Here is a 26,995-nt window from a genome sequence, read left to right as displayed (position 1 = left end):
GGAAAGGTCTCAGAATGCCCAAAAACCAATTGAATTGTAACAGTTTTCCAGGACTTTAGAAAATAAATGCATACCATGCACATAGTAGTTACTCTACGCTCAGAGTAGGTTAATGCAGAGTACTTAAAAGAGTAACAAAAGTGCAAACAATGTATTTCAAGTTCTGTACAACACAACAGCTTTCAAATAGGGAAAGAACCTCCTACCTATCTCTGTCCTGGTGGGGCCAATTCCATTGTGAACTCTTAGGTAACTCGAATGACAAGAATCTGAGCCATCAATATCAAAGTCCCCAAATTTGAGCTGAACTCTCTGTCCAGGCTTTACACGAATTTCCCATTCACAGACTGTGCTATTGGGAGAGGTCTGTGGGTAGTTTATTGAAGCAAGAGTTCCACTTTCAGGGCCCAGAACAGTGTGTCCGCATCCATCTCCTACAAAAAAACAAAAATGAGTCAGTTGTAGGGCGTTCATCTTCAAAGCTTCACTGGTGACTTTGTCAGCCTGGTCTTTAGCAGTGGTACAACTTCTATTTTGGTTTTTAACCCTATTAATCATGTTGCAAGAAAGTGCCAAGGCAAGTCACACACAGATAAAACAGCAATTGTGACAAAATACCATTTAACTATTGTTCCCCAGTGTTCAAGTTCTGATCATAGCCCATCAGAGAGCTGCTACAAATTCCTCAACTAGATAAAATTAATCCATAATGACTTTAAAAATTGCACAAGCAGCACATAAAGTGCCCCTGTTATTTCATGTTCCCTCAACACCTATGTACACAAGAAAACAGGTTCTGAAAAGGAGAAACTCACTAATAAAACAAGAGCACGTCAGCTTTACTCTTGTTACTGTATTCGTAACATGATGAGAGAGAACACAGTTGGGAGGACAAGGGACAGCAAATATTTTACTGAAAATAATTGCTAGCTCTGAATATCAAACTGTTGTGGCATTGTTTTCTACTGTAAAACAATTTTAATGCTGTAATCAATCTTTTTGGCCCTTTAGGGAACACAGCGTTTCTGAGTTCTGTATAACGCATTCATTTATAACTCCAATCTGGGGCCCTCCGTCTAACATTACAGTATTAATTTTAAATAGCAGTAACAATATTAAAGAAGATTTGTTAACAAGTGGGACTATTAGCACAAATTAAGAAATCTCAAAATCAATCGAAAAAGAGCAAACTGATAGATCTACTTACTCAACAGCTCAACGTGAACTGCTGCCAGGAGGTAGTCCAGGAAGCATAAGAATTTATATGTTGCTGGGAAGTAAGAATGTTCTTAGAGTAGCATCCACCCTTACCGGCTCCTCATAAATCACTCTATCAAGATCTAACAAAGTATTTCTGAGTACAAGGCCGCATCCCACAAAATTAACACCTGCAATAACATTAACCCCAGCAAAGTTAAAATCTCTGATTTTATTTTTGTTAGCACTGTAAGCTAAAAAGTCTATCTACTGAATTTAGTTACATGAAACAACTAAGCCAGCACAGCATTATCCTTCTGAGGGTTTGACCCTCGAAGCTCCAGGGTTCTTTTGGTAGAGAGCTGTGCGTGCTACCCTAAAAGCAATCAGGACCTTTCAGGATCTTGAAAGGATCAGACACCATCAAGAGGAAAGTAATGTAAGCAACAATACTAAAGGAAAAAATCAGATTAGATAAACTGCTAAAAAAGTGTCTTCACCCCCACCCCAAATATATTTATTATCTGTAGGTCTATGTCGCTCCTCAAAATTCATGCTGTGTATGCAGTACCAACCAAATGATTCCTACAGAGTTAACATTGTGTCAAGACTTCACAGTCTAGTAATTCACAATGATCAACATTATTAGCATTGGTAGGTGTTTGTTGTAACAGCTAAAACTTACAGGCTGAAGCTGTTTCATATTACACATTTCTGCTCCTCTACTGAACTTAAAGAAGTAATCCATGCTTTATGGACAAAAGTTGTACAGATATTTAACAATGTTAACTACATTAAGAAATTCTTAACACAGATGGATTTCATGCAATACTGCATGGAATAGTAAAGTCCAATATGCTGAAGTAACTTGGGAAAAATAAACCCCGTAAAACTGAAGTATGTTTGATTAATCTGTTTGCAAAAACACTTCACTTCTAGTAAGAAAAACTCTTCTCTTTATAATCTGAGTACCTTGAAAGATAACTGCAAGTTCTGAAAGCTAGGCTGCTGCTGGTATATGTGGCATTAGAAACGGACGCAAGCTGCAAGGTTTTTTTTTTTTTTCTGCTAGCAATCTTGAATCAAAAGGATTCACCTTCTTTTGGAAAAGGTAACTGGAATATCTGCTTCTGTACAATCAAAAGTTCAATTTGCAAAGCTCTCTTTTGGCAGTATTTCTCTTTATCTGTTTTTAGTAATTTGCTTTAAAATAGTTTGTTCCATTCCCTGACACACATTATTTCCATTTGGGTGATAGCTGATGAATTACACTCTACTTAATTGACATTTCCCCTAGGCACAAAGTATTGTATTTTACTTTCCTAAATTGGTTCTAATATATGAATCGTTCCAATACGCAGTTGTCCAATGTTAGGAAACAGGTAGCTGAAGTGGTACGTTTTGTGTATTTTTTTAATCCTGGTTTCTTTCCAAAGGCATGTTATAAACCCAAGAGCAAATGAAAGACTCTTTATCCAAAACCTGCATGGCCTTCGTTTATTAGTTAAAAAACCCTTTGAGTGTCAGATGCCTTGTTAGTCACAATATGATTAACATTCAGGGAAAACACTGGCTCCTTCGCTAGAGAACCTGGCTTTTCACCAGCAAATATTCATACGAGTTACAAAATACATGGAATATACTATATTAACAACAACTATAATGATAAATAAACACTATGCCTTTATTCATGCTGGTATTTGTGGCCAATACTTCAAAACTCTTCACACTGTAGACATAGAGAATTAATTTTCAGCAGAAACTGCAATCAATTTTAAGTTATGTCCTAAATAAAAGCAATGGTCAACCAATTTTCTGGGCTTTTCCTGTTCCCGGACAGAGACAATTAACTTTTTACTCATTTATAGGTTTAAAATATTGCCTAGGTACACTAATCCAGTGGCCTTTTGAACATGAAATCATAGCACTGACCTACCCAGTCAGATATGTTGCCCTGAGTGTATTCCAAGGAAAATTCATTGCGTGGGTAACATGTTTGCAAGATCTACAGTACCTGGCAGGTAATTACTTCTTGTTTCAATGGGACCATTACTGCAATGTAGCAACCACACAGAAACACTATTTCTTATAGCCAGGGATACCAGTAATGCACATGATTACATATCTTTGATTCTTCCCCACACTGTTGCTTCTTCAGCATACATTGCCGAAAGTCCAAGACAAAGGAGAGCTCTGGTCTCTTCTGTGACTCAAACTAGACTTAGATTGCAAATTTCTCCACTTAAAAAGCAGCAAAGGACATGCCTAACACTCAGTTAAACCATTCTCCTCCCTGATTTGCTATTCCTCTGTCCCAGAAACATGGAACAATACCAGCATTGCATTTGCATGGTGAACATGGCACACTTCTTATGAGAAAAGCAAAAGAACAGCAACACTCCCAAACAAAAACAAACAAAAACCTCTTACGTTTTTAGGCCTTAAAATGCAAATAAAATATTACAAGTTTTAAAAACAATGTCAAGACGTTTCTTTTAAAGATATTTTGCTAAGAAATACCGAGCTTTGCCTCATAGCTTGGAACATTCCATCTTGTTTCCAGCAGCTAGAAATAAAAACTTTCTAATTTGTGTCACACAATTTGCTGGAAATACCAATCTCTAATCTCCCTTTTGTTACAGGTTTTCTGAGAACAAGCAGGCCAAGATACTCCTCTGATCTGTCTACACTAGAGAACTTGCTCTCAAATCATGCTGTGAAGGAAAACAAATTCCCCTGAACTGCATCTACAGCATCATCTAAGGTCATTGGATCATGAAGTCAATTTTAAAAGTAGCTCATTCTGGCCAGATATTTTAGATCTCTTTTTTTTTTTTTTTTTTTTTTGCTATGTGTTTCATTTAGGTTAGTGATAGCAGAAGTGCCAGACACTTCATGCCTGAAGAATTTAGAGATTAGCATTGCATGTCTGGCATGCAATACACAGTCTGCCAAGGACAGCATCATCATTCAGGAGCTATTTGAAATTTTCTAAAATTTACTTCCAGTGAAGCCTGCAGAACAATGAAACCTCATTTTATTTTATTGATTCTGAAAGCATAATTCTTGAGCCTCGCTGTATAAATGGTGCTTCATCATTTCTGCTAAAGTTGTATAAACATCACCCATCATCCCCAGAGACACACACATACATATCTATGTCCTTTATCAGGGGAGCAATCTGCAATACTCAGCAATTTCTCCAAGAAAAAGAGAAAACATCAGTGTTCTTTGCACTTCAGCCATGCATATAGCAGCATTATCTATTTATTTCACTCATTTGGAAGTCATTAAGTACCAAAGAATCTTCTGTTAAACTATGTGCATGAAAGTGGAATATCTGAGATCACGTACAGAGGCTGATATCAAGTCCTAAAATCAGTTTTTCTTGAATGGGATGACAGCATCTTTTATCAGCCATCAATACACAGCTGAATAGGTCCCCTGCTTTCTTTCAGCCTTCTCCATCACATAACAGACCTACTGCACTTGCACAATAGATCAACTACTCAGAAGCACTGGCTCTATTTTGCACGTACACATTACACCTGACGTTTGCTGCAAGGTCTGCACACATGCATTGAACTTCGTGTCCGGAGGATCACGGTCACAGCAAATAAAAAAGCACAGATCCTCACTAGAACAGTGTGCTCGAAACATTGGCGCCTCTTAAGAAGCTGGTAGAGGAAAGCAGACTGCCGTTGTCAGGAGAATCATTCATCTGCTCTGGAGGCGCCTCCAAGTGCAGCCTGGATGAATTATCCTGACAGATTACATATGACCCCTGGGCTATGGCACATTGATGCCTGATGTAATCACACAGACGATTTGAAATATCTTCTCATCCCCGAGCTCTTTACATCAACAGAATACAGAACTTGAACCAACACAAACACATCAGAATGCACTGGATCAGAAGAAAATGTGAAACTTAATGAGAGGATACTGCACACGCAGTAATATCTTATTAATACCCATGAAAGAGATTAATTGACTTTAACTAAAAAAGATAATCAGATTAATTAACCAAATATTTTTTTCCCCCTGAGACTGGCTGCTGTTAATGACCGCTAATGTTGTTCTCACTACCAAAACATGTTAAAAATGAATCGGGAAGACTAGAGAATGCTTTCCTATTCCTTACTTGAAGGAGAATGATAAAGACTTCAGATAGTTTAAGATTACAGTCTATAAAGCATAATTGATGCATATCAAAACACTAGTCTCAGTTTTAACGTGTAGCACGGCCTTTGGAAGAGAGTCAATTCAACCAATGGGTTTCCCGAGAAAATTTTACATACATAAGCTATTTTAAGTTTATGACCACATACAGGAAGTAATTAAATCTTTCTTAACTAAGTGATGGCAAAATCAGATCCATTAGAGTTATTTAAGCAAAAAGATATTTTAAATCATTTATCTTATTTCTAAATATGCAACTCTTTCTGATTTGATACACTACTATGATCCCTCCTCCTCTGTTTAGCTTCTGTGCACTCTATTTGCCTACTCTTTTTGTATAAAGACACTGCATCTCCTTTTACCCTTCACAGGGGGGACAAGAAAGTTCGCACAGCCACTAGAAAATTTCGATGAATAACAAACACAGAAGCATTAAGGCCACAGAAAAGACAAACTGAAAACAGTTTTTTAGTGTGTCTCTTCATTTTTTTTAAATGTTCTTATTTCTGTCCTTCAAACTCAGGGCTGTTTCTACCAAAATCCACAGAACCATGTTCTTCAGGGGGCCATCTCCTCATCTGTCAGAGTTCATTTTCCTAACGAGCTGACAAACACAGTCCACCTTCACCTTTATGCTATTCATTTGCCTCAGTAAAACACCAATTTGGAGCACTTCATCCCACTGCAGATGTTTCACAACACAAAATACCCTACGCCTTCACAAGCAAGGCCATAGCTCAATAAACACTTCAAGGCACTTAAAGTCAGTGCAGCCACGAACAAAAACAAGCCTTGTCCTCCTCCTGCTTTTGGCCACTTCTCACACCCTTCCTGGCCCTGGAGTGAGCATTTCTGCAGCCACATGGTAAACCAGACCAAAGACCCGAGATAAAAATAACCGGTACTTCTAACCTAGAGCAATCCTCCAACGTATTTTACTGTGCAAATGTACCAGTGCTTTCTCTGACAGAGGGACGGGACAGTGTAAGGGTAGGGAAATGTCAGAGACTACTTCTTTCACCAGCACTGCCAGTCTGTGCTGGCATTTTAAACTCTCCTGAAACTGTATTAATCCCAATACTGATTGGGATTAATACAGTGCACTGTGGGGCACTCCCAAAATAGTCATGAAATTACAGGTTGAGGTGCTACAGAGATAGGAACAGAAAGAAAGGTAAAACACAGTAAGGATTTTGCCTTTCAAAACGTTTGCAGCTCATGGTAGAGGGAGGCAAAAGACAGCCGCGGCGCCTTGTTCTTACAGCAATTTAAGATGTCATTACAACAAAATTTAACTGTTTTAATTTGCAGCCCTAGCCACATGCTGGGCTAGCGATACTTGGCACTTCATTATTTTCATCTGCACACGCAGCTTTTCAATCACCATCCCTGGAAACATAGTTTTAGCTTTCAGCCACTGAGTTTGTTTGACATGCAAAGCTTAACACTTAGCCTTGCTAAATTCAACATCCAGAATATGGTAACATTTTAAAGCAGAACGCTCTCAAACTATTACACTGTCCGAGCAGGTGAGACATTTGCTTCCTCTGCTATCATGATTGCTTCAAAAGAACAGAAAAGAAAGATTAACTTGCGTTGCAGAACTTTCGCTTACTGATGATGTCAGGGGAATGACATGAATGAAGTCCCCAGGGAACGGCTATGACGTGCTTAAGTAGTCCCCAGGCAAAACCAGCCCCAAAGACAGCCTAGCCATGGAGAAAAGTGTTTTACATGAGGATTCTGTAATACTGCTCTACTTGCAATAATACATTGCAGAAACCCAGCTGATATGCTACCCATGCTGAATCGTAGCAACAGTTCATACTGGGTGTTGTCTTTTGTCTGGCACACGCACCTTGCCAGCTTCCCAAGACATATCATTTACTTAGCGATCTGCTCCAACACTTTCATAAAAATAAACATTGCTGTGCTTCAGCGGTCTAAGTGCTACACAGCAGAAATGCGGCTGATGAAGGAAATGAAAGACACACAGATGGTCATGCAAAACTGCATGCAAGAATAAGCAGTATCTGAGATCAGAATAGACCCCAAATCTTTTGTATGGTCTTTCAAACTCCTCATCACACCAGGACAAAATGAAATGTCATGAGTCCTATATATGTCCAACCCTCAACAAAGCAGCGAAAAACTCTCCAGTCATTCCAGCAATTCACACACTAAATTAACACCATGATCATCTTTTCCTCTCTTCTGTTACCAGTTTGTAACCAAGATCACACCACCCTCACTGCAAGTCTATGGTGGCATGAACTGATCTAAACACGAGCTGCTGCGCTACCATCTTCACTTTTGCAACCTACTACGACTTCCTGCCTTGCCCCTTGCAGGGCACACTGGAGCCCTGTTGAGCTGTGCAGCAGTTTTATCCCCAGGTTACCAGTCCATTTGCCTTTTACTGACTAAACAGGCAAGTATGGGCAGGCAGGGGTCTCACAATCACTGGAGCCAATATAGTGGAGAAGATGGGAGCCAGGGGCAGGGTGGAGAGAGCACGACAGCAGCAGCCAGCCATAAAATCACGTTTGGTGACTATGGAACCAACAGAAGATGGTAGGAAGGAAGCAGATGGCTTTGGTATTTGAACAGAGAACAGTAGGGCAACTAGATACTTTCAAAAAGCAAAACACAGTTGGAATTAATTGTACCAGCTAACTGCACGGTGAATAGTGACTTTAAATATCAGTTCCTAACCATCTCAAAAGCTCACAGTCCAACTGATGACACATTAACATATCATATCCCTCCACCAATATTTCCTTCTGCCTGTGAAGCCGACATACAGCATTGTCTTAGTTTCTAACACACATTTTCCATATTAATTTCACAATTATGATGGACTGTTTGGGGTTTTTCTGTTACGAACAACATGACTTAATTCCAGTGTCATGAAATATAATCTATAACTTGTTCTTGAAGATACTGTAATTCCTTCCTAATTTTGCCTTGTAGACGTTCTGTTACAAAAGAAGTTATTTTCATACTTGTCATCTTCTAGGAATATAATCCATAAAACAGACATTATACACCACTGAAAAATAAGAGGATTAATGGGGAATATATCAGTAAATTTACACCCTTGAGCCACCGCTCTTCAAGCAGCAAAATTACAATGCCAACAGTATAACAAGAGCACATAGGAAGCCAACCGTATGTGAAGCCCCAGAAAAAAAAAAATCTGTACCCACTAAACCTGCCCTTCAGCTTTGCTGTAACTTCTTCATAGCAGGAAAAAAAAAAAAGATGCCATGTGCTATAAAACTGAAGACCTTGAAAGAGCTCTTCTAAAAATGAAGAGATAAGGAAACTAATGAAAATGCTTTATTTGACCTTTTCAAATCTACTTGAGAAAAAGATAAAATCTATTAACCATTGGACTTCACATACAAGTGTTCAAAAGCATTACATTTAATGCATCTCTCTTCCTCCACCTGTGGTACTGAGCCATGTTCTATATAACACGACACAAACAGCAATTAACAGATAGCGGGGTTCTGTGCTTCCTCATTTCACAAAATTCAGATTTATAAGAGAACAGTTAATTGCCAATGGCTGCTTGCCACCACACTGAACAAGGTAAGATTTTTTCCCACATTCTGATCAATTTGGAGCAAAGTTAAAATAACCAGATATGGATTTAACTGGCCACAGTCCTGCTGAAGAGGCAAGAGCTGCCAACTCTGAAAGCCGTTGTGGACTTGCTGGCAAGTTGAGGTGCACAACACCCTCCACAAACATGCTATAACACTGCAGCCAGCTACCTTTTCACAGTTCCCCCAACCTCCTGACCCTAAGAGCAACCAAGAGAAACTGCATCACTGTAATTCATCTTCTATTTCTATTATTTCTCTAATTCATCGTTCTATTCAGGATATTGAGGAACTTTCATCTCCCTCATTCCTGTGGGGTTTGTCTGCATAAAGAATATTTACGTTTAAGCAGATATACATGTATCAAACCCAAGTCTGATACATGTATCACTGTAGCTCTACCTTAATACAAAGCCCGAAGTGCAAAAATAGGATGTATTGCATGAACTGTGACAAAACTGCTAAAACAGTTTAAGGCTCTTATCCCCCTTCTCTCAATACCTGAAGCAGCAAATGGGTACTGAAACAGCTACTTCTACTCCAAGAAGCAGCACTTAAGAGGACTGAAAAGATGTCCTCTTTGTGCTGAAGGAGCAGTCAGTAACATGGCATGCACGGGGGGGGGGGGGGTTAGGATTGCTGAATCTGAGCGTAGGAAAACCACAAATAGACCACTGAGTATGAGGAGAAAATGGCATTTAGGGATGAAAATAATATTTGCAAATCTGCAATTTTACAAAATATTTACAGGTTTCGTTTAACTGCTAGTCCAAAATCAACAGTATCAGTGTAGTATGACTGACAGTGTCACTCTGGGAAGCTTTTACACTGACATCTTTTTTGCAACTGTACAAGCAGAGTTATCTATTAACAGTCATTTACTGAAACACATCAACCTATTCAAGTTCCCCTTCCCACCACAAACTATTTGATACGTCTCTGAGAAATATTAACTTCCACAATACTTCAAGAAAGAAACCAAGAAAATAGGTGTATTGCTTAGAGAGAGGGTTTTATCAGAAGAACTGCTGTGAGAGAGAAAAGCTAGAAAAGAGAATCTATGAGGCCTCATGCATATTACATCCGTTTTCAGCAAGGCTGACGGTCCAAAGATCAGTAACTGGAAAGAGATTATCCTTCTGATGGATACTATTCCAATTTGGGATGATAGAAGACTCTTCTGTGAACTAAGAGTTAATTTGGAAAGAACTTCTCTGGGGAAGAATGTTTACAAGAAGGGATTAAGGAGAGAAGTTATAAAGCATATGGGAGGGAAGTTATAAAGCATACGGATTGAATTTTCAAATTTTTTAGTACTCAAACAGTGCACAACCTGAGGAATATGGTTAATCCAGATGGTCTCCTGTGATTTTGCTGAATCTCACCTATCTGAATTTTCACACCATAACGAGTGCAGGACTGTTAAAATGCAATATGTTCATTGATATCTTTACTTTTGTAAACTTTTACTGGTCAGTGAAATAAGTTACCCACAGGACAGAAAAAAAAATCTGGACTCCTCAAGAATCTAAAATCCTCTATTGATTTTCTGGTTTTTTACTGCTACAACTAACAAAACCGATATTGTAACACAGTCTGCCAGGTAAAAGACAAACTACTTTGGTGTAAAGAAAGTACATAGCAAATATTTGTTAAAGAAAAAAAAGAAAAAGACTTTTCAAAGAGAAACAGAAAAAAAAATGACAAGTTTGAACTTCTCTGATCATTACTTACAGATTATTTTTAGGGAGGATAGATTCACAGAATTGAAAACCTGAAGGGTCCTTTTGACCAGAGTACGATTTTTTGGTATACCACAGCTCATTACAGCTGACTAGTCATGATTTTAACAAAGAGAATTTAGGATGTTAAATAAATTTAACTTTCCAGAAAGTTGATTTAAATCAACTTTAATTCCAGAAAGAGAATGTTTGACTATTTCTAAAGGTAGTGGGCTTTAAATACTTGGGATAAAAAAAAGTTTCTAACTTATTCTTAAAAAATACCCCTACTTATTTACGACATATGCGTGAATTCCTTATTATTCAATCCTATTATTGCCAAGAATGACCCAACTAAGTTCATAAACTTTATTCAGCTTACACAAAAACATTTACTAATACAACAACTATGTAGGCTATCGTAACAACGGTGCAGAACTGGAACTTTCCTAATTACATTACCCTTCAAATAACAAGATGCATAGAATTTCTGTTAAAAGGACAGAGGTTCATTTAGTTGAAAACTTGAAGTTGAGTACTTTCAGTAAGATACTAAGAACTGAGATTGTAATGATCAGCAATCAAATAATTTTAAGAAAATAATGAATACACAAGCCTGTTAAAATACAAAAACATCTTTGCCTTACATATATAGATCAGTGAGTAGGCTAAACTGGCCTTTTCGTGTCAGCAAAAATTAAAAGTGAGCACATCTGACCAATATGTATTCACTCCCACTTACACAAATTCTCCTTCAGGGAATCCTTGATTTACTTAGATTTCCTTCAACAGGATTTACCTTGTTAAAACAATTACCAAGCTGCTAAGTATCCTTGCACTTCTGATGGTTCACACACTTTGTATTACATTTTAGGTTGTAGTTGTAAATTTATTTCAATCATATATATCTAGAGCGCTCAACTAAAATTACAGCCTCACTGCACACTAACAGTGAAAGATTTAAGAGCGTAAGTTGCCATTAACTATCAAACACTCTTATACTTGATTTCCAGGGTACAGCTAGTCTCACCTAAGTCAAAGGGACAACTCATGACTAAGCTTCAGCATTCATCAAGTGTTTACTGGTCCAAACGTTATAGCCCGCAAACCCAAAGTAGAATTATTTTAAGCCAGAATGTGCTAAGAAAAAAAAACTCAAACAAATATGATTACCATACAAGCAGAGATTTTGTAAGAAATGCCAACATGAAGCATCCAAATGCTAGAGACTACTGCAGGCATTATCCAGTGCCTGTGTAACAAGCCCAAAATTCAGCCTGCTGAAACAACTAGGATATCAGTAGTTAAACGGGTGCGAAAACAACTCTGCCTGAATTCATTTTTGAAGATTTTAACAACCATAAAGAAACGTTATCTTTCTATTGCTCTTAGAAAGATATACACCAAGGGAAACTAAGCGATTGTGCAGGCAAACAGTGGAAGTGACAAATGCACAAAAAGAAACGGCATAGGTTAAATGTTTCTCGCGCATCCAAAGTCTGGGGCTTGTTTTGTTTTTTCAAACACTACACAAAGCATTTTTCAGACAAAAGCCAATTTCAAAATCAATGATGTTTTTGTGGTCCAAATGTCAACTCAATCTCATGCTTTCAGGTATGATTTTTAATTCAAATGACAAGCAAAAAATCTGAATAGAATATGAGCAACACAACTTGGATTTCTGCTACAAAGAACAGAAGCAAAGCATGAAGCTTAGCAAAGTCTGATATTTCACAGTTATCACATTAATGAACAGGCTTCATGGACAAATAACACCCAACATTCTGTATAATAATTCATACTGAAAATTTTACAGAACCTATTTTGATATGAGCTGCTACATGGTCTTTCAGGTAAACATTACTGCCTTCCCCGCTTCCCATAACCTCAGTCCAGTAATGCATTCTATAGTCTGTACATGGATAATGTTTTTAAGTATATTTCTGGTAACAAAAAAAAAAAAAAAAAGCCTCACTGATGTTTTACAATATTTGATAAAAGAAATTAATCTAAAAGCAACTCTTCATTATAAAATACAGGAGGGGAGGAAAATCCTTTGACTACAAAATAAACTCCTGGTAATCCCGAGCGAGCGCTTCCCTGAAGTGCAGGATGCAACTACAAAGGGTACAATAGCTTAAACGCACAGGCAGGTCTTACTTGTTTTGCCTCAGCTTTCATTTAAAAACCTTTCAAAATATGGAGTAAGTAACTGACATCAAAACACTTGCAAAGAAGTCAAACAGCAGTTCCAACAAGTCAAGGATCACATTTGTACTGATAATTATCTGAGCTTTCGAAAGATGATGCATCTGAAGCAGCACTTAGCCAGCTGATGACAGAAACCATACAAAATGGCAGTAATCAGACTAAAGACCTAATGCATCATTTCCCAAAGTGTAAAGCAGGTGGAAGGACTGCAAAAAGGGAGACTGCTTTTTCTTTTTTCTTATGCTAAAGATCTTCCAAATTCTGAAAGCTGAACACCTCCATCTCCTTCCAGTACAAGGAAAGTAAAATTCTCCTAAAGACGACCATATTAATACACTAGAAGGTCCCTAGCTTGAGCAGAAAACAGTAACACTACTCAGATATTTGCTTTTTGAAAGTGTGTGTGTGTGTGTGTGTGTGTGTGTGTGTGTGTGTGTGTGTGTGTATTTATATAAACCATGTGCATTGCACTGTTTGAGTCAAAGGAAAATGCAATGCCTTCTGGGATTGAAGATGAGAAGTGTAAGAGTGCTCACACAAAATGGTGATTCCTGAATTCTTTGAAGAGGAGCAGACTAAGTTAGCACAGCCCAACCTCAGTCACTTCGGAGAGACGAGCTGGGCTGAACAGAATTAGTACTGCATTGCAACCTCCCTGAAAGGATGGGTCTGCAAACCACGTGTACCTTCTGCCCACCAGACCTACTTAACTACTTCAAATAAGGCTAACAGCAGCTGGGGAAGGAAAAATAACCTTGCCAAGACTCTTGTTTTCAAAAGGTGCCCCTGTATTTTCATCATTTTTAGGCCCATGCTTCCAGTATCAACTTGTTCTCCCCCCAGAAAGAGCATTCCTCTGCACAATTCTCACTCTTCCTCCTCACTGCATCTACCTCAAAGGCACAACGCTGAGAAACAAGGAAGACAGCATCAGAAAACCCGAACCAGGAGACAACATCTCAGAAATTCTGCCAGCTAAGCCTGGCAGAATTTTATGCCCTGGTCTTGAAAAATTCTTTCACACTTCTCAGCACAAGGATGAAGGGGGGTTGCCTCAGCGCTGCCGCCTACGCAATACCAGTCTCTGAATCCTCAAGAGTCAGTATTCTGCACAACTGCAGCTTTACAACACTGCAAACACTGTCCCTTCCTAATTAAAGTTGTCCTATTAGCAAATACCAGATAGTTCAACAGAGGCTCCCCTCCCCTCATAACAGACTTATTCTACTGTTAATTTGAGGCTAATATATATTTCATCCAAAGGGTTTTTTTTTTTTCTTGTTAAATCAGAACAATCCTTTGTGGGTTTGGCTGTGACCCTCTTCCTCCTAGACAAGCCTAGCCAAGCACAACAGCTACAAAGGGTGAGGAGACACCATCCAATCTCACTGAGCAATAGCAGAAAAGGGCACTTGCATGAAGGGCAACACATGACCATTGCTCATCTGGAGGAAGATTTTGCAATAGTGCTTCATAGTCTCACTCCAAGATCTCTCAGCAAACGCAGCAGGAAGGCAACACCTGCAACGTGCTACCCTGGCAGCTACAACACCCACCAGTCCCAGTCCAGAAGGAAACCACCTGCTCCAGGACATTTAGGAAGAAAACACAGCTATAGGCCATCTCCCTCTCCTCCTATCTTGCCCAGCTAGTAGATGTATAGCTAGATCCACCTTCTCTTCATCTACTCCCTTTTCCCCTGAAACCCAGCTACCTGTCTTCCAAATCTACAGTTGGAGAGCATTATTATATCCTTTTATGCTTGAAGCTCACAATTGGAAGGTTATCTTAGTGACAGAAAGAGACAGATATTTATTTCCAGGTCTGAAACAAAGTTTAAGGAAAGGCAGTTCATGAAATGGCACAGCTAGTTCTAGTCTTCTCATATACCCCAGTAGCTTCTGAAATCACTGTAACACAGATAAAAGGTAGCCATTTCAGTGAGAGACACTCAGAAAGTGCTGTACAGTAAAGTGGCCAGGAAGTCACACCAGTCCCTAAAGTCATTTGTTTGAACCACCAACAGTTGAGTGACAACAAGCTATTTTGGATCCTGCAGAGAGGCAGAGTTAGGCTCACTGATCAGCACGTGCCTATTTCTGGACTAATCGGTCACAGCCACAGCTGCCTACTGCCTCGCCACGCAAATCAGTAGAGGCGAGCGGGGGACACCAGGAGCACTGCAGAAGCAAGGGGAGGGTGGGCAGGGGAACTGAAGTGCTACAGGGAACACAAGACAGTCCAGGAATACTGCAGTTCAATTACAAGGCACAAAGCCATGGAAAACTGTTTCATTAGACTCGATGCATGCAGAGCTGTTAATTCTTTTACTTAACATTTCATATCACAGTAACTGAGCACCACATATTCAAAAAATGATTTTACTGTGCTGCACTGAAGCAAATACATTTTGAAACTAAACTGACACATCATTTGCTTTCTTCAATGAGGTTTGAAATAAAAAAAGAATTATGTAATAACATATTCTAACAGGTCGATACCTGCTTAGAACTAGACGGAAGGACAATGCATTTCAAAAACAAGCATTCCAAGTTAAATATTCTTAAGAAAAAGTTGCAAAGAAAACCAAAGCTGCTTCAAGTCATTTTGGGTATCAACCTCAGAATCTAAAGTTTATTTATTTGAGTTCAAACTATGCATGGCAACAAAACAAAGTTCTTGCCCCAAAGACTGTACAATCTTCATCCCTTTAGAAAAAATGAAGCATTACTTAACTTCTGTTTCAATGAAACATATGCGGTATTTCTCTCTTAGCTGTTTTATGACGGTTTTCTACAAAGTAAGTTATGTTTACCTAAAAAACAGGCCATACTGAATTTATGTCAATAGCCAACATCTGCTAAGAGCACTGCTTTCCAAAATGCACTCCACGAGGAGCAGGAGGCTTACATGGCGCTGGCCTGCTTTCATTTCCAGCTGCTAAACTACATGAAAAACAACTGAAACGCATTAAATATTTTCCTAATGTCACTCTTCTTGTAACCAAGAGCTAGAATCACCACAGAACTCTTAAAAATCACATTATGGAATGGAGGTGACTTGCACAGCAGTCAGCTGGACCGCGTGGGATGCGTGAGAATCTATACTCCGATATAGTATGGAGTACTCACTCTTCTGTTGAGCCTTTTTCAATGTTTCTGAAGCTGCTCAACCTCATACAAAACGCTTACATTTTTCACAACAGTAAGGTACTCAAGTTCAAGACCTTGATCCAATGAATGCTGAATTCCATACACTGGATGGTTTTCAACATGACAGACAGGGGGACCCCAAAGCCTAATCCTACAAGGCAGTACAGTGGACTACTAGGTAAAAAGTACACTGTGCGTTATCTGCGTCTTTTCGTTACTAGTTTTGCGTCAATCTGGCAAGAGGAGGAGAACATTAAGCACACGTTTGACCCAAAATTCAGAAGAGTTTCAAGTTGTCCAAAACCATATTATTATTTTAAGTCAATTCATACTAGTTAAAGGGCTCTCCAGGAAAGCTTATGAGAAATGAAAACACTCTCTTCAGAGCAGGATTTAAACACCATACAATATGGCTTACAGCTGCTGAACAGTGGGAAAGAAAATGAATAGCTGCTTACTAACAGAGCATCAGCCTCCCTAATATAATGAACGGGGCTGAGTCCCTACATAGCATTACCTACCGTATTTTTCTAAAAGTGCTTAAAAGCAACTTTACCTGTTGAAATTCCTAAGCCTTCGGTACTTTCCTTGGCAGTCAAGACACGCTCTTAGAAGTCTGTGCATGTATTTGATACACTAATTTATTAACCATGTAAAAACACAGTTTTGTGTAGACCCTTCACGAGCAAGGGATGGGTTTCATTTCTATATGGGATTCTTTACCCAAATTACAACCATGGCAGCATTTAAAAATACAGGATATGTGCTCCCCAACCTTCTCTGGAAGAAGATAAATGAAAATATTTTGGCAAAGAAACAGTCCCTCACAAGCAGAACTTTTCTTAGAAGCTCTAACAGCCTCTTATACTGCACAGCACTGTATTCAACAACAGAGACGCTAACCTTAAAACAAGCTCTGCTTTTTGTTGCCAAATTGAATGAAGCTTGTCAATAAAAAAGTTCCACTCCCTCTCAAAAATGAGACTTCTGAGCAAGTTTTAAGGATTAACTAGAGTGTCACTGTAAACTTGAAATGCTGGGTAGGGGCTCTTCAGCAGTTTCCCAGAGTACAGAAAGATAAAGTGAACAGCATACCTAAAAGCCTGCTGACCCTTTGCAGGACGGTCCCAACCTTTGGCGCATGGTTCCACCCCCTTTAGTACACCTCGGACCTCTCACTGAGCCAATTCGACTCACTCATCGGGCAGAAAACTACTCATTTTTTCCCCCCCTCTTTCCTCTGGGTTATTTCAGTTTTCTGCTAGAATAACAAACTCAGTGTGCTCACCAAGGGGTCAGAGCAGTGTCAGGGCAACGCAAGTATCCAGACCATACGACCAAGAGCGTGACACTCCTGTAGCCTGAACTAATACCTTGCTGCTGCCGCCTGACGCATCTAGCAGCGGCTTTCAAAAGACTACATGTTAAAATACAAGTTGCCCAGTTGCCTCTCAGTCACAAATGGGTCTTCTCCTCCTCCATTACAGATTTAAAAAATAAATGACAAGTACGCCAATTGCTTTCTAGCATTAGATTTGTATATGTACAGCAACATACCAAAAAAATTACCTGCAATTAGCTGGAAATAACATGAAAAGGCAAGACAATGTGACCAGTTTGTTCTAAGGACACTTCTCTGATCTTTTTCCACTCAAGGAGTCCGTTAAAATATACATTTAACAGTATGGCACACATATTTGTGAGGCCCAGAGCAGCTTTTGTGTCATTTAAATGGGTTTTCATTTCTTTTTGAGATGTACAGAAAGAGAAAACTGTATGAAAATAGAGTTGAGTTTCTGAAATGAAGCCAGGCGTGTGCAAGACGCAAGTCTAACTGAAGACTATAAAATATCTTTTCCCAACCCTCACAAAGTTTCAAGATGCTGTCAAAACATTCACTTCCACCACTTTCTTCCAAGCGTATGATCAAAGTGACAGCTACTGCGGCATCCTCTGTTCTCCTGCCACAAAGCGACCCAATCTTGCCTTGCAATTTCCAGCGCGCTGAAGCCTCATCAGCGATTCCACCAGAGGAGAGGAAATCTCACCAGCTTCTCTAAACCCAAATCCCCCCTCTGCCGCAGACTCTGGACTCGCGCCCCACCACGCACTTCTACCTATGCTTGAAGCTTCTTTTCAGGGCAAGCACCATCACCCTTCCGCCTGCCTCCCGCCTCGTACCGCTTCACGAGAGGAAACCCCCGGGGGGGGTCACTGCAGCCCCCAGGGGCGAGGTGCGCCTCAGAGCCGACCCACATCCCCCTCCCTTCGCCTTCGGGCCGCCCCCGCGCCCCGACCCCGCCGCCGCCACCACGGCCCAGCGCTTCTCTCCGCCACCTCTCGCAGCCCCCGGGGACACGGAGAGGCGACCCCCCCCCAACCCACCCCGCCTGCAGCCCCGTCGCCGCCAACGCCCCCGCGGCCGGGCGAGCGGCCAGGCCGGGGCGGACCCCCCCCCCCGCCGCCGCCGCCGCCGCCGCCGCCCCGCACTCGGGGTGAACCGGGGGGGGGCGGTTTCTAGGAGCGGGGCTGCCCCTTGGCCTTTTGTTTGCAGGGCAGCGGGGGCTCGGGCTGCGGGGCCACACGCTGGGGGTGGGGACCGGGGCGGGGGGGGAGCGTCCCCTGGCCGCAGCAGAGCCCCACGGGGGCTGCTCCTCGCACCCGCCCGGCTCCCGCACCCACCTTTCTGCGCCCCGGTGCCGCCCCACAGGAGCGGCAGCAGCAGGAGGAGGAGGTTGAGACGGAGCAGCGAGGCCGCCTGCCGGATCCCCGCGGGGAGCGGCCGCCCCGGGCTCACCATGCCCCGCGGCGTGGCCAGCGCGGCCGGCGCTCCGAGGGCATCGCGGGCTGCGGGGGCGGCCGAGCCGAGGCGAACCGGGCCGGGTCGGGCCGCGTCTCTGCCCTGCGCTGCTCCGCCGCCGCCGCCGCCGCCTGCGAGCGAGGCAGCCAGCGAGCGGTCGGTTGGCTGGTTGGTCGATCGATCGGGCGGGCGGGCGCGCGCCACCAACCGCCGCCAACCGCCCCCTGCAACCGGCCCAACCGCTTCCGGGTGCGCGGCTCGGCCCCCCGGCGGCTGCGGGGCTGCCCCGCTTCCTGCCGCCCCCGCGCGCCGCCCGCCAAGGCGGCCCCGGCCCCGGCCCCAGCCTCCTCTCCCCCCCTCCCCCCAATCTCGGCGCCGCAGCGCAGGGAAAGCCCCCGGCACCGGCCCCGGTTTCGGCCCGCAAAAGCACCAAGCCTCTGGGCTCCCGCGGGTTTGCCCCTCCGCGGCTGACCGCACCCAAACTCATCCCGTCAGGAGTTCACCCCGCCAGCGGGTTACCCCTGACTTTCCTCTGTACCTAGTCTCCTTTGTAATTCGACCAAGAATATTTTACCTTTTTCTTTCCCCGCTCCCCCTCTACCCCCCCCCCTTCCAAAGCAGACATGTAACTGAAACAAAATTGCCTGGAAAAATAAAACTCCATGGAAACGCACGTACTGGTGTTGCTAATGAAGCAGAATGGACTGGTGTTGGCGGTCGCCGCGCATAAACATTACGATTTCAGCTCTGAAAAAGCAAGAGATTGGCTAACGATTCTCAAGACGTTGCAACTTCAGCTCTTAAACTTGTCCTCCACCTCTAGAGCATTTACACTGCGTAACTGGGCAGGCCTGCCTCAGAAGGCTAAAATCGCCCTCGAAGACTAGATACTGTTCACAAATTAAAGTTTCAAGTCTTATAATCACGACAAAATGGCCAAATACTATTTTTGGAAAGACTTACAGTAGGTGGTTTCATACTGAATTAGTTCCCCTAGGTTGTCATGAAAGCATATGGGGGGGGGGGGGGAGAAGCACCCTAAGCATAAAGGATAAAAGGATAAAAGATTCAGCTTCATAGTACTGTCATCATCACTGAAGGGCACGAGTGCCCTCGTTACATATTTTTCAGTGGTAGATGAGATAAATGTCATCTTTGGACGTGGATGAAATGTTGCATGTTCACACTTCCATACTCTCGCTTTCCGCCCCAGCCGTGCCCCTTCCCAGCAAGATGGGAGGGCCGAGAGGAAGGGTGCGAGAGGCACCCCTACAGACTTCATTTCACATTTCTTTCAGCCTCAGAATTGAAACTTTTATCAACCCTCTGCTGACCTGGCTTTCTCACAGCAAGGTAGATGGGATTTGGGAGACCACAGCTTCCAAAAATCGTACAGACCTAATGGATTCGTCTTCTGTGCTGTGAAAGGGTTGTTGCAAGTCAACCCGTGTCCTGGTGTCTCCAGTTTCAGTGGTGCCAGTGTAAAACTGTCTTAGGTAGAAAGTGTTCTCCACTCCCTGTCCCAAACCGCGCTGTGAAAGAGATAAAGCTGTCCTGGACAGTGGGGTGTATGATGGCAGGAAAAGGCTCTTCAGGAATCAGTCCTACTCAATGCACAGAGCTGCTTGGAGAAGTAATTAAATCACATTTACCCATTATTTTAAGATTAGTGCTTTTTGTTAAGATGATGAAAACTGAACTATGTTCAAGTCTACGCTTAGGGTCATTAAGGCTTTTTCACCAAGAAACATGCAGGGTGCTATCTGGCCTTTCATGAGCATGTCCATGATACCTTTTGTGTCAAATCATGGAAGAATTCAGAATAGATTTTGTTACTCAGACTAAAGACAGCCAAATTATGATGCACATTTGTGAGTTTTTTGGCCCCGCAGCCGTGCCAGAGCTGACAGAAGATGGCTTCTTTCATACACAGGGAATGTTTCAGCATAAGGATTTTAGGAAGTTTCGTATTTTCCCCTTTCAATACATTTTTAGCAACACCTGAAGAGACACCAGTGAAGCTGAAGACAACGGAAAGCTATCTCAGATGAGGCTCTTTCAAGTCAGCTTGTAAGATGTGATAGTTACCAAGACATTCGGCAACACATAATGGAAGATGAATCAAAAGTAATTTATATACGTTCCTTTTTGTTCCACTCACCAGACACAGAAGATGGTACCACAGGTCACGTGAAGCAGTTATATCATTACAATAACATCCTTTCTGTACTACAGAGAGCACATTCCTAAGATCACTAATCATTAGCGGTATTTGTGGTGTATTGGAAAAATCACTCCTTGGGTAATTTGTGGCTTACTACTGCCATGCATTAACAGGAGCATCTAAACATGTTACACCTAAATCAATAACAGTCTTTGGCTGACCTGATACAGATTTTGTCTTGTGTTATTGTCTGTTGTGGAGGCTGCGTGTGGTATTTTGTTAGCTGGATTTGGCAGTTCTAAAAGTTTTCATTTGTTTATGTGAACAGGATATTTGGATTTGTGAAGGAGTTGATTTCTAAAAGGGATGGGAAAACTCGTAGCAATTCCCAGATTTGCCTAATCTGTCTTGGAAGTTTGTCCCAAAGCCACATTCCCTGACCACAAATGCTTTATGTGGAGCCCTAGGATACTTATTTTGCAAAGGGAACAGTATCCTGATGGAAGTGGTGGCAAAATATGAATGCTTCTCACTCTAAATGCCTTAAAGATTTGTAGATTCTATAGAATTAGGTACATCGTTCCATTGGCAATGCAACTGTCTGGATGGCTTGTCTTAATACACACTTACTTTTTACACCACAGAAATATCCGAAGAATTAGATAAATCCAGATGGTCTCCCTGAGTTTCAGAATCTTCCTTCTTCTAAGAAGATTTCAGCACAAAACAAGTTTAATTAAACCAGTTGCACAGCACTGCACATTTCAGGCTGTAAGGGTTCCCAGGCATCTCCTCCTGGGGAAACAGTATGTAAGGACTACATTTCAGTTTGTGACTTACAACTATCCCTGTTGTTCAATCAAAAAAGATACCAAATTAAAATGTTTTGGAAAGCAAATGTAAACCCTGTATCATAGAATATCAGTATCATGAGGCTAGTTGCCAGCAAATATTAAGAAATGAACACAAATAATTTCCTTTCAAGAGAGTAGGACAGAAGCTCAAACTGACTTCTTAATGCTGATGTAAGAATGCTTAGCCAACCAAACATTTCTGCAATGTTTCCTTCCCGTTAGTAGAACCTTCCAGAAGTAAATGAAATGATCACCTCCACCTGGTTCACTCTTTTCCCTTGAGAGACTTCCGGTCCACAGTGCTGCTTTCCCACCCTGGCTCCTTCTGTTATTGCATTTCAAAAGCTCCATTCAGCTGCAGGGCAGGGCTCTATTCAGAGGGACCTGGACAGGCTGGAGAAATGGGCTGACTGGAACCTCATGGAGTCCAACAGGGGCAAGTGCAAGGTCTTGCATCAGGGAGGGAATAACCGTATGCCACGTTACCGGCTAGGGGGCTGACTGCCTAGGAAGCTGCTCTGCAGAAAAGGATCTGGGGACCGTAGTGGACAGCAAGTTGAACATGAGTCAGCAGTGTGCCCTTGCAGCAAAGAGGGTCAACAGCATCCTGGGCTGTATTACGGAGAAGCCCAAGGGCCAGCAGGGCCAACCAGGCCAGTGAAATAGTCCTTCTGCTCAGCACTTGTAAGTCCACATCTGGAGTACTGTGTCCAGGTTTGGGTTCCCCACAGTGCGAGAAGGATAATGACATACTGGAGGGAGTCCAGCGGAGGGCCACGGAGACAGACAGGGGCTGGAGTATATGATGTACGAGGAGAGGCTGAGAGAGCTGGACCTCTTCTGCTTGACGAAGAAAAGGCTGAGAGGAGACCTTGTTGCTATCTATAACTACCTGATCAGAGGATACAGAGAAAATGGAGCTAGACTCTTCTCGGAGATGAGTTTCTCAGCGATAGCGCAAGAGGAAATGAGACAAAAGTTGGGACATGGGAAATTCCATATTCGAGATAATAGGAAAAAAATTCCACCAGGGGGGTGGGTAGTCAGACACTGGAACAGGTTGCCCAGAGAAGTTGTTAACTCTCCATTTTCGGAGGCATTCAAGACTCGATTGGACTCAGACCTGAACAACCTGATCTGATCAGACTTGTTTTGAGCAAGCGTTGCACTAGGTAACCTCTGGAGGTCCCCTCTGACCTAAATTATGACTCTTTGATTCTAAAGTACTAGATAGCATACTATCAGGAAGACTCCTGCACTGACAGCGGATGTACTGAACGAGAAAAAAAAAAATCTCTTGTTCTCCAGTTTCTGTAGTTTCTTATCTGTGTTCTCTAATTGAAATAAGGATTTATTCTGAGAAAGTTGATTCTTCTGCACTTGAAGAAAAGGAATAATACATTTAAAACAGATAAATTATTGAATTCTTTCACCACATTAACACTCTTTTTTGCCTCCATTTTCTTATCCCTTAAGCTGTAAAGCTTTAAATCTCACATATGCCAACAGATTTGTTCGGTGACAATAAGTATAAAGGCCCACCCACCAAGCTAATAGAAGTGCTATACCGGCATCTCAGGGTAGTAGGTCTCCTTTTTGATATTAGCAGACACCTGGAAAGTTATTACTAGAACTGCTCCCAGATAATCACTCGTGACCAAGTCCAGATTCATACTCAGGTTCGCCGTTTTTCGCTGGTTATTATTAGTTCACTTTACTTCTTTTTCAGAAAACAAACTCCAGTGCTTATGATGGGATTCCAGCCAAAAGAATTATGTTATTTGCCTAATGAGTACATCAAATGTTATCTTAGAGTTGTTTAGATTACAGCTGCAGTGGCAGTATAGTGAAATTTGGCTGATGAATTTAGAGCTCTTAACACCAGAAAAACATGAGACAAAAGCGTGTCTATTGCACATTAAGTTTGCAGAAGTGCTTTTTAAAAAATCCACTATATAGGTTTGATCTTGCAGTCTGCTGAGAAAACATATTTAAGTATGCAAATAATTTTAAGCATGTAATACTTACAATTAAATTAAACTGCAGAATTCTCTTTAGACCAAATGTTTTTCAGTATTTACCAAGAGTTTACTAAGAGTAAAGTTCACTCCAGGGCAGAGGGCCTGAATAAGGTCTTCTGCTCTATTAGTTTGTCCTAGTATTCTTGTAAAGCTGTTAATTAAATAAACAGTCCTGGACACTATGAACCATCCAGCAGGTATACTGACAAAGCAAGCTTTTTTATCACAATATAGGGATGTCTTGATCACACTCTGAAAAGATCATTTAATGCTACAGGAATGGTTTAATCTCTGCGTTCATAAGACTAGTAGCTTTTTTGGCTAAAAGTGGAGACATTAAGTGTCCTGTTGCCTGCTCACGAACAACTGAACCCAGCTCAGCAGGCTGCTTTGACATACGCCACGGAAAAAACACGCCACCTCTAAAACGGTCCAGGTTTCATAGTATATAAAGGGATTATTCATTGAAACATTGCTTTATAACTTAACAGCAACAACAACATCGCTGGAACAAAACCCCACTCATTTCTCATTTTTAATTGTTAAAGTAATTGAATTAAAACAGTACTGAAGCCACTGTTGAAATGGTTATCTTTTTCCTTTGCCATAATCCTGCTTTTTGGGAATCCCATTTTGATAAATATTTCCATAGCATTTTTCATTAAAAATCCAAAGAAGAACAATGAAGAATGGTGAATAATATAACTTACCATGAGTTCTAAAGAATGGAAACATCTTTGAAGCTTCAGGAGTTTATATGACATTTCAAGTGTTATTTTATTAACTGAAGTCACTACTAATCTACAGCCACGCTGAATGGTTCGTGCCCGATCTTGCAAACACTTCCAGAATCCCATAGTATGCTCTGTGGCAATAGCTAAATGCGTGGGGACAAAAGTTTGCAGGATATAGGTCTTAACTTTCATTATTACTGTTTATTCATTTCCATCTCCTTTTGCAGTTCTACTTTTTGCCATGGTTTTCAGTAAAAATCCTTCTAGTCCTCCCTCCATTCTCATTTTCTCTTTGTTCCCATGTTAACTGCCTATTATACTGATTTTTTTTAAGAACAACAACAACAACAAAGCCCTAGTTGCCCAGTGGATCTGATTTCATCCTTTCAGAAAGGAAAATGGGTATTGATTGTTTATTATTCCCATCAATGGATGTAATTAATCTCATCCTCACAAACACATTTAAAAACCACTATGATAGTTTTTCCAAGATTAATTTTTAATTTACTTTAGATAGGCACTTCACAATTGGATGTAAAGGACATTTATTTGATGCTCTACAGTTACTTGGTTGATGATTGTTTTGTGTTTTTAAATGAGAATAAGCCACTTTAAATTTAGTTCTGGGTTATTTCGGCAAGAAACATCTGTTAATTTTACTGGGCCTAAAAGTCATTTTCAGGGGAAAATTGGCATCATAAATTCCAAGAGCAATTTTCTTTTACATTTTTATTGCATTGTAAATGTGAAACAATTCAAAGATGCTGGGGAAAAAAATAAACTATTTTTGTTTATTTAAACATGGTAACATAGAGAAGGAAAATATTAGGCAGGATTTCAGACTGTCTTCTGCCCTTGAATCAGTTCATGTTTATTGGATCAATGCCCAGGGCTACTAAGATCCTTCAAGTAAAAACAGTCAGAAAAATGTTAAAGAGGAATTGTATGTTGTAATTATGGGTTTGGTACTCTTAAAAAAAAAAAAAAAAGCAGTATCTTGAAATACCGAGCAGCTTAAATTCCCTGGATGAAGTGAATGCTACGGTTCAATGAAAGCTGAAGGAGGAGACTGTGATTACTGTAGGACTAATTTATCACTTAATCACAGGCAGGATTTTAATAACGGATTTCTCTCCCGTGGAAATGGAGAGCACACTTAAACTTAAGTTTGTAAGGATTTTGCTGAATCAGGATCCATGAGTCTGCTGGCTCAGTTACTTCCTTACAGCCCTTTGTTATTTTCTTTCTACTCTGCTGTTCTCTACATTCTTTTGAATATTTAGAATTTTTGTCAGGACCTTAGTTTTCTGTCTTAGCTTTGCTTCTTTTTTAAAAACATTGTTTGAAACAATCTCTCATGCGCAGTGCACCTTCGCCAAATTCCATATGTTGCCTATATCCTCTACTCCTCTTCACTGCCGGCATCTTTATGCATTCCTGCCTCTGATTTTTTTCAGTCATTGTACCAGGTTGAGTCATACGCTGATTCCTGCTTCCAATTCACCAACTAGTGCTAACTAGAGAAATATTAGACTTCTAGCTCCCCACAAGATGAAGCTTTTTACTGATATATTTACATGCTTGTAGAGAGCTGATCACATTTATGAAATTAGGAAAATGAGTAAGAGAACAGATAACCTTCATACACATTTTTAGGCCTTTTGATGAGGGTGAAAGAAGGGAATGAAGTGCTGCATGTTTCAAGTCTTTACTCCCAAACTAAAGAAAATACGGTATCCATACATCAAGGTCAGACGACAACTTAACATTTTGTAGTTATGTTTGTGCCTAATGTTTGTCTGCAGAGGAGCCTCAGATGTAAGCACAAACTTGAGGTAAGATTATGATGTTACAATCTGGGCGCTGCTAAAACAGTATCCGGAAGCTAAGGTCGAAAAGGTAGAACATCAGGCAAAATCTTCTGTTTCAGAAGTGAAGGCATGCTTTTGTTTTTGCAGATGAGATTAGTAATCTCTGTAGCAAAGAAGTTCAGTTTTTCAAGAGATTATATTTTGTCTGCTCTTAAAATTGTGAATCAGACCATGAACATATTGGTATCAGCCCTGTCTGTTCCAGATAAAGAATTTGGACAGCAGCCTATTTTTTTTTTTTTGGCTGATTGATTGCAGTCCCACCAAAGCAAAGTGATCTGGGCTGAGCTGCAACCGCATCAGTACTGTGATGAGTAAAATGATTTGTAGTGAAAGGGAGAATCAAAGTGAGAAAATAAAGCCTAGGAACACCAGATCAGTGATAAAAGCTGATTATATATTTTGTATAGATTTAAGTAATGTATTGCTGGTGGACAGCCCTCACTATTTGGTGCTGAAGAAATATGAAGCTAGAAC

General features: G+C 41.1%; 1 protein-coding gene across 3 annotated transcripts in view; it reads right to left on the bottom strand.

Annotated features, from left to right (window-relative positions):
• Positions 1-19,100, bottom strand: part of DCBLD2 (discoidin, CUB and LCCL domain containing 2) — a 46,735-nt gene extending 27,635 nt beyond the window's left edge. Inside the window, exons 1-3 of one of the 3 annotated variants that reach the window (XM_068960190.1) lie at positions 18,757-18,993; positions 1,208-1,270; positions 207-434 (exon numbers count right to left, since the gene is read on the bottom strand). In XM_068960190.1, the coding sequence (XP_068816291.1) occupies positions 207-434; positions 1,208-1,270; positions 18,757-18,874 (409 nt within the window). In that variant the 5' untranslated portion in view covers positions 18,875-18,993. Of the gene's footprint in view, positions 1-206; positions 435-1,207; positions 1,271-18,756 lie in introns of all 3 variants that reach the window. The other 2 variants (XM_068960210.1, XM_068960200.1) reach the window with 2 other exon arrangements.
• Between the last annotated feature and the right edge of the window lie 7,895 nt (positions 19,101-26,995).

Source organism: Struthio camelus, chromosome 1 (assembly GCF_040807025.1).
Source record: "Struthio camelus isolate bStrCam1 chromosome 1, bStrCam1.hap1, whole genome shotgun sequence".
Classification (NCBI taxonomy): domain Eukaryota; kingdom Metazoa; phylum Chordata; class Aves; order Struthioniformes; family Struthionidae; genus Struthio; species Struthio camelus.
The sequence above is the reverse complement of the archived record's forward strand: the minus strand, read 5'-3'. Positions and strand labels throughout refer to the sequence as shown.